This window comes from Coptis chinensis, chromosome 1 (genome assembly GCF_015680905.1).
Source record: "Coptis chinensis isolate HL-2020 chromosome 1, ASM1568090v1, whole genome shotgun sequence".
NCBI classification, from domain to species: Eukaryota; Viridiplantae; Streptophyta; class Magnoliopsida; order Ranunculales; family Ranunculaceae; genus Coptis; species Coptis chinensis.
In genome coordinates, this window is record NC_141456.1 from 13,955,077 (window position 1) to 13,966,340 (window position 11,264).

The window sequence follows — 11,264 nt, forward strand, 5'->3', positions numbered from 1 at the left end:
GACCCATCATAGATGAAAGATATAGACCAAGTATCAAATACTTGGTGGAATTATGTCGATAGTTGTTGATGGTTTATAGGTTTCGACATCTAGAATTTGATACGATACATGTCACTTAAAAAATTCTTAGTATATAAATTGTATCGATCACAGTAGGTTCAGGTGAAAAGTTTGCATGATCAGATGCTATTCTTGGGAATAAAAGCATGCCAAGATTCGAAGGTAATTGCATCTACTTTATGGGCATACAAGATCACTTTAATAAATTATAAATAATAATAAAAATTATATCACTTGAGTTTAGTTGTTGATACTTGAGTTTCAACATCTGAAGCAAATTTAAATTTGAGAACTTTATGTAGGCTAGCAATGGGTTTGACTTCCTTCGTTATAGTTTGGTTTGGATCTACAATGCATTTGCCCCTGAATAGATTTGCTTCAGATGGTCCTGTCTCCTCGTGCACCAAAGGAGCACTATCTGCCAACAGTATTCAGGTTAGCCAAACGGAATACAAGCCAAATAAAAACAGCTTTCCAAAAAACAATCATAAGTCACCCTTAACCTAAATTAAAAGAGGAAAGAAACCACCTGATTGCAGATGGAACACAAGCTACAAAAGTAAATGATGACTCTAATTTTAACACTGAAGGTACTTAGCATTTAGAACATCTAAAGAAGGTCATGTCACTAATGGGCTTTTCAATTCTTTCAGGTTTAGTGAAAGAAGGCAATTGTAAGTATATGAACTTAAAGTTAAACGCATCTTATTAATGTCTCAAGGGTCTTGCCAGTGCTGATCAAAAGCCTTTCAGAATAAGTATATTATTAGATCTCCCTATAGGTTTTTAACGGTCATAGGAAAATTTCAAAAAAATTCTGTTGGCTTAAAGACATAAATTGCAATAGAGCAAGGAAGACTTCTCAATTGACCCATGGGGAACATAAAACAGGTAAGGTTGAATTATTAAGGTTTATCTATTGTCAATATGATCATCAACTGAATGTTTGCCTCTGAAGATGCAATGCAACCCATGAGCAACTTGAAAGGAATTAATATTGTGGCTAATCAATTTTTCACATCTTCCAATGGATCACCAGTTCACCTATGATTATATGGGTGCACCAGGGAGAATTCTCATTGTAGAATCAAGACGGTAGGACAGGGTTTTATTCACCAATAATTCCATAGGGCATCTTGAAACCATGTATTTAAGCTTCTCTACAAGCAAGTACTGAGGCAATTGTGAAGGAATCTGTCCTGATTCTGTGAATACGTAGCATGTCCCAATAGTTTCTTCGTACTCACCTATCTGCCAAGGGAAAAAAAGAAGAACAGAAGTGAAGAACCGACTAGATGGTAAGAAATACAAAATCTTAAAAATGTATAACTATTAAACTTAGCAAGACAACATGATTTCCGCATGAAAGGCACATTGTTATAGTATGGTGTCAGGTTGTTGAATGAAACTGAATTACTTCTTTACCCATTCTCTTTCCTGGAGAAACTGAGTTGTCAGTCCAATGTTCCTAGACAGATAACACACCAACTTTGTTGTCTTCTTTAAGTACAAATTAGTTATCATGTTGTTTCACTATACCATAAAATAGATCAATGATGGCATCTGTTCGACGGTTCAAGAAGCTAATTCTATTATCTCTTCCAAACACTTCATGAACTTTCATTAAGTGTACGTATATGAATGTGAACTTTTAGGCACAGATGTGATTCTGAAACCTTAAACACAATAATGTAACACTTGCGAAGAAGATGAGTGAAAAATCAGAAGCATGGTTTATCCACCCAACCCACAAGAAGTTTTTGTTCATTTTTAGTGTTTTGTACCTCTGGAGGTAGGAACACTGCACACCAGATAGAGTAGTCTCTGAGCATATCATTGCGCAAAGTCTATTTGATATTTCATCTTTAAAAAATAGATTATGTTTAAGTAATTTGAGTTCTCTAAATAACAAACAAGTTATAACACATCTCACTTAAAGTACGTAAACTTTGCAAGGAAACTCACCAGTTTCAAATTGTCACCGATAATCAAGATTGGATTCAAGGTGTCCAAGCCCTAGAAAATTAAAGCACACAATAGTCGTCAAAACTGAGAAAAATTAACATAACTCTCCCGTATACCCCATAATAACTGATTTTGAAATGCATAACTATCTGCAGAAACAGACATGTACAGTGAAGAAATTTAGAAATATAAAAATCTTTACCATAATCCATCATTGATCATTGGAAGGTTATAGAAAAAGTTTTTCATACATGGATTTAATTCATTGTTGACAACCATTTATCAGGTGATTATATGGGTAAATTGAAATAACTCAATGTCCAGTTAAATTGATTGCTAGTCTAGAATATAAAATGAACTATCACCTACTATGTCCCAATGACCTCAAAATACATGCCGCCACATCTTTAATCCAAGATCTTTGAAAAGCTTGAGAAACATCTCCCTATGGATTGGCATGAAACTTTTTAGCCATAAGCATAAAAAAAAACATCGTCATACGTCACTGGACATCTGATTACGGTTGTGCTTGGAAAATGAGTGCTTCAGCTTGTCTATAAAGCTGCTCTTTTCAAGATTTCAAACTCTTGTAATCATACTTACAATCATTTTGCATGAATATCAGGCCATATTGCTTGTGGTAGTCGCTCGCTTAGCAAGTTAGCATGCGAGAGGTACGGGTAACGACCCCGCACCTCCCCTTTGAAGCAATTTAGCCAATCCAGGAAAAAACAAATCAGGTCATATAACTTATACATACATTTACACATACCAATAAGACATATGGTACATTAGGAAGGACTGCCCACAAACAGCATAAAGATCAAGTAAAACATAATACTCCTCTTCTTCTCCTCCTTTGTCATCCACATTTTTAGATTATTTTCTTTGTCAACCACATTCTTAGTTTGTTTGGAGTTTTCGACTTCCATATCTTATATGCATGATAAAACAAACTATTAATGTCTCTTCACAAGGCTATTCTACAAAGTAACTGGTACTAGGTCAACAATATCATTATAAACCAAATTAACGACGCTTGAATGAGATGGGTAAAAATGCCAAGTAATCTTACTAGTACAGTGCCAATGGGGTACAATGACATTTCAGTAATGCCTGTTTGATTTAGTTATTTACTTGTATAACTAATACGCATGCCAGTGTTTCCCCACAAAACTAAACAACCATAAAATTTGAAGTAATAGTTCAGACATTATGTAAGTTGCGTCATATTAAAATATAATTTTGATTTAAAAAGTGAGGACGAATATAAAAAGATTATGAGAGAGGGAGAACAAATTATTAGGAAATGCGGACGGGAGAGAATTAAGTGTAACTAAAAGATAGCTAAGTTAGGGTCATAGACAAAACTACATGAGAATTAGACGCCGAGCAATATCGAATAAAGAAAAGTCGATTAATTAAATTAATCCCCCATGAGAACCAACGTAAGGGGAGACAAATTACTGTAAACAATTGAAACAAACTAAAGTAAAAAATACCCAACCTGAAGATTCAAATTTTTTTCTCTAGTTGTAATTTCATCTTCTAATCAACCTGTAAAATTAATTAAGCGGGTCAAAATAAATAAAGCCCAGTAAAGAGAACCTGCCTGAAAAATCAAAGCTTGGCCGGTTGTGTAGGAGTAACCAAAAGTAAAAATTTATCTTTTCCTGAAACCCAAAATCAAAGTAACAAATGGGTTATCAAGAGAGTGTGTTAGCTGCGGATGAACATGAAGTTTAGACTCGTTGCGTTGCAGGTGGGTATGGGAGCGGCGGTTGGAAAAAAAAAAAGACTAGAGAAAAGAAGGTTTTTTTTTTTTTTTTTTTTTTTTTGCTTGACAAAGGAAAGTTTGTTTTCGGGTCTTTCTGTAATGGTTGTATGCATAACTCCATTAATGAGTTGGTTATTATTAAGTGATCTCTCCCTCCCTATGACACTATTAAGGTAAACTACGATGGTGTTGCAAAATGGCTTGTATGAGAGAGATTTAGTCATTTAAGAAGATCTCCTCATCTCTTATATCTATTGTTATTTTTTTTTTTTATGAACATAATTAATGAGAAAAGAGAATATGAGAAAATCGACTCTTTACTGTGAAATTTTTGGTTTTTTGGGTTTTTCATCGGTTTAGGCTTTTGATTTGCGAAATAATTCTTTTCCACTAAAACTATATTTTTGGGCCTTATATATTGGGAGGCCCATGCGTCGCTTCTTTCGGGGCGCATGGTAGTATGACAACACTTTAACCCGACCTTAAAGAGGGAAAAGGTTAGAATCTCTCTTATTGACAACACTTAACCCTGTTTGACCTTAAAGCCAAGGTAAAAAAAGGTTTAGAACACTATTATGTTTTCGATTGTTCTAAACAGTTAAACAATAGTTTTAAGGACCAAAATATTTTGCCATTTTAATTCTGTTTGCTTTGCACCTTTCATTTCCTCAACTAAAAAAAATATTTATGGTAAAAATTGACTTAAAAATATGTTTTGTGTTAAACATTTTTAACATTTAAACTCAATGCTAAACCCTAAGGACCTAATCCCTAACACACTATTATGTTTTATAGTTCATTTAAAACATGTATACTAAACAATGTGTTTTAATCCCAAAAATATTTTGCCATTCCATTTTAATTAATCATTATAATCAAAACAATAAAATGGGCACCTTTCATTTTTTTTAGAAAAAAAAATATTTATTACAAGTTTGTCATTGACTTAAAATATGTTTTTTGTTGGGCAACCCCCAAACACATCAAGTTAACCTGATGGCAACCTCTTTGTAGCCTTTCTCCCCCATTTTACTCTTCTACATTTAAACTCAAAGTTTAACTAAACCAATATTAAACCCTAATTTCCCTAAAAACTATACCTCAAGTCCAAAACTAATTAATCAAATTTAATAAAAACAATGGTGTGAGAGAAGAAAAAATCCCAAAGGCTAAACGACGGGTGTTTGTGTTTGTTTTTTCCTCTATTTTTCTAAAAAAATTGGGTGGGGGTATTACAAAGGAGTTTAACTATTGCCCCAACATATATATGCTAATCTTGTGGTAATTTGGTAAATGCGGGTTAAAGAGTGATGAAGAGAGAAGAAAAACACAAAGGCTACAATTTGGAGGGTGTTAATAGTAGGACCCTTATTATTTGGTAAGGGCTTATCATTAATTTTGTTTGTAAAAACACAATTTACATTAAAAGTAGGACCCTTTTGATTTGGAAAGGGCTTATCCATGCATTCTTTTGACTAGAAAGTAAGCCCATGCATTCTCGCCGACTCTTTTGAAAACTTGCTAAAGAACATATACAAATTTTCCAACAAATAGTTTTAATTAGGAAACAAAGATTTCCGTTTTAGTTGAAAATAAACCGTTTTAATTTGCTAACAAATCTTTTTAACTCAGCTATTTCTAGTTGAAAAAGGGTGTCATCTAATTGCAGTAAAACCTGGCCTTGTCTTTCAATACATAAGTTTGAATTTCCTTAAGATACTACACATTTTCTTAAGAGCATTTGCAATGCAGGTGATAGAGGGGGGGAAGTGATAACTATCACCTACTTTCCTCTAAAAGTGCTGTGCAATGCTGGGTGATAAACTCGGTGATAGTTTTCCCGAAGTTCAAAACAAGCTAAACCTTCCCACCGAAGTTTATCATCGACTTGTTAACTTCGGACGGGATGTTGGATTCCGCCTCGTGTTTTTTTTAAAAAATGGTTTTTTTTGGACGGGATGTTAGATTCCGCCCTCGCATGATTTTTCGGTTTTTTTCGATTTTTTATAAATTTTCGAGACGGGGGATGTTTCATTCCGTCCGAGTGTTTTTTTTCAATTTTATGTCAGGGCACGAATCCAACATCCCGCCCAGATATATTTTTATCACCTTTCAGATTGCGCATTTTCACGCTTTTTTATCACCGGGTTGGTGATAGAGGGGGTGAAAAGTGAGGAGGTGGCGGTGATAGAGGGGGTGAAAACTATCACCTGCATTGCAAATGCTCTAAAGGATTTCCTGTCAATGTGATGTATTACTAAGGCCGAAGCAACTTCGAATTAATAACACCAACGAATAAAATTGATAAACACCCAAAAACAAAGGTTTTAAAGAATTTTAAAGGGAAAACAAAATTCCTTTAATTGAACCTCTCGAGGAATTCGTTCTTTGCAATTGCTATTGCATCAAAAGTTCGAAACATATGGTGGCTTATCTTATGTAAGTTGTGATCTACAACATTGAATTGTAGCTCTTGACTTGTATTGTGCTAGTGAATTCTCGATTTGAGGCCTAATATCCTTTTTTCTATGCAGGGACAATATGGCAGTCATTTTGAACCGAAGACTGTTCCACCCCCTCTTCCAAACGAGAGCGATTGGGAAATTGACCCTTCTGAACTGGATTTTTCAAACTCAGCAATGATTGGAAAGGTGAAACCTTTATTACTATATATAACCTTTTCAGTATGATATTAAGGACCATATTCTACAACCTTGTGGAGAACTTATTATTTAGCTAATGATTTGCTTGGTGGGAACCTGGTATCAAATTGGATTTTATTAGTTGAATTCTATAATCAGGTTACCCTGATATGATAATTTGGATTTTGTTAATTGTAGGGATCATTTGGTGAAATTCTGAAAGCAGGCTGGGGTGGGACCCCAGTAGCTATCAAACGCATTCTCCCCTTTCTTTCAGATGATAGATTGGTGATGTAAGAGCAGTATACCAAACTGGTTACTTTACAATCTTTGTCAATGTTTCTGAATGTTCTATACCAATGTAGTTAAAGCTTTACCTAGCTGCTGTCCAGGCAGCCTCCTCACCGTGCTAATTCAGCAAAAAAATAAAAATAAAAAATAAAAACCTTGTCGCCTTGGTAGGACCACTAAAACCTAGGTTTAGGACCAAGAAAATTCCAGAACGGTTGCCAATGCACTATAGTTTTTGTCTACTTGCTGGATTTAACTCAATTGTATTCTTTGCAGGAGAACTCTTAGAAGTGTAACTGTAAATAGCTTCACTAGATTAATTTTCTATCATCTACCTCAGTTTCTGGTTTAAAAACTTATTAAGTTACTTTTTGTCATCCTCCTTCCCATCTTCTTCTCTCTGCATGTGCAATGTTGTGGCGCGTCTAAAAATAATTCTTTTTCTATTCTCCCTTCTAGTTCTGTTATAGAGCACGCATTCTTTTCTGCTTCTCTTGTTCCTCTTCTTTTGCCCTTTCGTCCTTTTTCCTCTGTGGAGAAAGCTGTTTACATACTTTGCTTTTCTGTTCTACTTCAGATTTTTGTGTTTGCATGGCCTTAACTTTTATTTTACTTGTATTTTTTGTCTTTTTTAGTGCATTTTTTTTGTATGATAATCACCCACAAGACCTAACTATCTTTGTCACATGTTCTTATTTTCAAACTTATTAAACAAGTATGTCAGCAATTTAGTACATGAATTTTGGTATGACTCACAGGCTTGCTCTTTGTGTGTGCTTATATATATATCCTTAATTAGGACCCCTCTTGACCAGACATCACTAGATGCTTTCAACCATCTTAACTGGGTTTCTGAGAGTAGTCTAACACTGCTCATTGTCTATTTTAATGGCATAATCGTGTTTTCAGAATATTCCAAGAAGACTAGACCTTATTGTTTTCTTAATCTATCCAGTCAGGACTTCAGGCATGAGGTCAATTTGCTAGTGAAGCTGCGTCACCCGAACATAGTGCAGTTTCTTGGAGCAGTCACTGAGAGGAAGCCTCTAATGCTAATCACAGAATATCTCCAAGGGGTATTACACCTAAGTACTTTGCAATGTAACTCTTTTAAGAGTATTCAAGATAGAAGACGCTCGTGATAGGAGCTGTATTTTTAAGATAACCAGTTGTTTTTATGACTTTAGGGTGACCTCCATCAGCATCTCAAACAAAAGGGTTCACTTAATCCAGCAAGGCTATCAATTTTGCACTAGACATTGCCAGGTAACAAGTTCGAAAAACATTCTCCGGTACATTCCATTGTTGTGTACCCAGATAACTAGTTCAATCGAGACAGTTGAGAAGTGTATATGAAAAAGAGAAGTTGGACACAAACGTGTTAGGGTTAATGGTTGAACCAATATAGTCCCAAATCTCAGTTCTTTGTTGGCGGTCTTCCTTTAAGCAAGCTCGCTAACATACCTATAAAGATTTAGGAATTAGCTCTGGTTGCAATTCATTAGAAGTTTTCAGCAGCAAGGCATTATTATTGATCCAAAAAGAAGGCACCAGGGCATTATTTATAGTGGTTTAGAACTGTATCTCTAAAGCTGACAGGTCACTAGTTTCTAAAGATACTGGAAAATATCAGTAGAAAAATTTATTTTCATGTGGGAGTTTTGTGAATTGAAAAATATTAGAATCAACTAACTTTTGCAAAACAGGGTTCACCAATATAACAGTGTGTAGCTTATAGTGCATTTTACACTAAAGAATGTTCACTTTTTGAGTGGTTTGGTCAATTGGTGCACATGCTGATTGGAATTTCACGTTCTCGTGTGATCAGGCGCATGACTTATCTTCATAATGAGCCAAATGTCATAATTCACCGGGACCTAAAGCCAAGGTATGTTTTGGGACTTATTTAGGTGTAAGCTTAGTTTTTCTAGTTGAAGGTTTCTGATGCATTCTAATTTGGTACCTGTAGTTATTATATTACTCTTAATAGTAAAGTGTGTCCAAGGGCCTAGTGTTCGAGACTTCGGAGGTTGAGTCCAAGGTCTTGGGTTTGATTCCCACCTTGATGGGGAAAGGCATTTTGAGGGGTTAGGGAATAAAACGTTCAAACTATCAAAAACAATTAAAAAATTCCACCCCCCCAAAAAAAAAAAAAAATTTTTAAAAGGAAAAAAGAAGAGATGACTATATTTCGTAGATTACATAGTAAATAAGTGAATGTTAGATTTTTGTAACACTATATTTTGCAAAAGAAAAGATAAAGATTATGTATTTCTTTTCCATAGTAACCTTAGCATAGAGTTGCTATGCACATCGGTTTGTGCTGAATCTAGTAAAATGTCAGGAATGTTCTTCTAGTCAACACCAGCGCAGACCATTTGAAGGTTGGAGACTTTGGATTAAGCAAGCTCATCAGGGTTCAAAATTGTCATGATGTCTACAAAATGACTGGAGAAACTGGAAGCTGTGAGTAATGGCTATAACATTCTCGTGAAGGAAATAGTTTTTTTTGCATGTTTTAAATCTTATCCTATATGGCTCCTGAGGTCTTCAAACGTCGAAAGTATGACAAGAAGGTTGGTGTTTTCTCATTTGCGATGATTTTATACGAGGTATTGTTGTTTTTCACATTTAGTTTGCCTTCTGGGAAAAAGCAGCATTGGTTTTCCGTTAATTTTATGGCTCCCTGAACCTCTCTGTAGATGCTTGAAGGTGATCCACCAATGTCAAATTATGAATTTTATGAAGCAGCGAAGTATGTGATAGAAGGACATAGACCCATATTTCGTTCGAAAGGCTATATCCCTGAACTAAGAATGTAAGTCAACTTGCAGTATATTGCGTTTTTGAAGGGCAAAGCAATCTTTCTGTTCTCACTATAAATTCGCATGGACATGTTATGAATTAATTAGGACCTGTTTAATCAGTGGTCACCAACAGAGGTCACAACTGTCGAGTCAGCTTAAGAGATGTCACAACTGTTGACTTAGTTGGCTTGACATGCAAGTGACCACTAACAACTGATTTAGGAATGTATCAGTCATGTTCATAGCAGACACTAGAAGTGTTTCATCTGACATACATAAACTTAACTGGATAGTCTTGGGATAGCTGTATTTGGGGTATTGACTTAGGCTCTCAAAGTAGAACCTTCTCTCATTGGCCGAGGAGTTTTTGGTGCTTTACTAACTACTAGGCTTTTAGTAAATATCTGGTCATGAACAAGTTTATTCACACTTTTTTGTATGTGGAACTTTAGGCTGACGGAGGAGCAATGCTGGGCTGCTGACATGAACCAAAGGCCTTCCTTTTCCGAAATCCTCAAAAAGCTTGAGAAGATTAAAGGGACCCTTCCAACAGATCATCATTGGAAGTTTGGAACCTCTTCACACGTAAGAGCTATAAACCAAGGGGTTCTCCCATATTTCTGCATCACTTTCTCTCCATCATTACTGGTAGAGGATGTGTCGTGAAGAGAGCCATTTTCTCCCCAGGGGTTGCAAAACGAAGCCCCTCCCTGATATCATTTTCACTCAGTTTTTTGTGGGCGGGCCACATAAATTGGTGCATCTTAGGTCAGTTGGGTGGCATTTTATAATGTAACAGTACGTAAAAGAAAAGAAATGTCCTTGTGTAGAAGATTGAAGAATAGGAATATGAACGTACGCTTTGTTGCAAGAACTTTCGCCGCTTTAAGGCTCCGCCTTGGTATTATGGAAATAGATGCAAATGTGGAAAGTTTTAAACAAAATGTTCCCTAGTTTTTTCCAATTTGCAATTGCCATATTGCCATGACAAATCCCTTTTTTGTGGTAATGAATTAATGAACGTTTTAATGCTTTTTTATTTATTTTCACGTTGTATCACTTGTATGGCATAAGGAAAATTAAGCAGAAAAATGATGTCACATATAACTAACGAAATCCTTGTGAACTTTTTTATCACGTGTTTGATGAGTGACTTACATAGTGGACAAAAACACCAACGAGATACAGCCAATTAGGATTTTCTCCTACTAGATGGGAAATTAGGGTCTCGCCCAAGAAAAAAAAAAAAAAGTTAAATGGTGTGTGTATTTGGAGGGAGACCCAAAAGTTTTGAAGTTGTTACAACGGGCTACTCTTTGATGCTGGCGGAGTTCGAGCTTCAGACCTCTGATATCATCACTCAAAGATTTCACCGACTTTGCTACCCAGCACCTGCCCAAGTGTGAATATTGTTTGGTTATATCCTTCAATGAGAAAACAACTTGTATATAGAGTTCCAACCGGGTGGACCACAAACTTAGCTTCTTCACTGCTGTGACTTCAAATATTCTAAAAACTGTGGCAACTGACTTTCCTTCAATATCCCAAGCTATCACTCTAGTTGCTCCTTCCCTCCTTTTCTATCAAAAGAGACATCTAACCTTATAATAAATACAATCTTCATTAACAACTGGAAGTGAGTCACTCATACCCAAATGAGTAAAGTTAGGGTTAGAGATACAAAATTTTTTTTTGACGAGGTCTTCTTTGTTCTTAACCAAC

General features: G+C 35.5%; 1 protein-coding gene and 1 pseudogene across 2 annotated transcripts; one reads left to right on the forward strand and one right to left on the reverse strand.

Moving 5' to 3' along the window:
• Positions 1-253: 253 nt before the first annotated feature.
• Positions 254-3,679, reverse strand: LOC147522334 (uncharacterized; the record flags this gene model as incomplete). The annotated part of the gene is made up of 4 exons (XM_086567524.1): positions 254-478; positions 1,116-1,311; positions 2,026-2,076; positions 3,638-3,679. Coding segments are annotated over 4 exons (477 nt in total), but the record flags the coding sequence as incomplete, so codon positions are not given.
• An 81-nt stretch (positions 3,680-3,760) lies between these two features.
• Positions 3,761-10,486, forward strand: LOC147522335 (serine/threonine-protein kinase VIK-like; annotated as a pseudogene). Its single transcript, XR_015199461.1, has 10 exons — positions 3,761-3,787; positions 6,215-6,241; positions 6,337-6,453; positions 6,643-6,737; positions 7,691-7,811; positions 7,923-8,001; positions 8,564-8,623; positions 9,080-9,347; positions 9,438-9,553; positions 9,995-10,486. The product of XR_015199461.1 is annotated as a serine/threonine-protein kinase VIK-like (transcript).
• Positions 10,487-11,264: the final 778 nt, after the last annotated feature.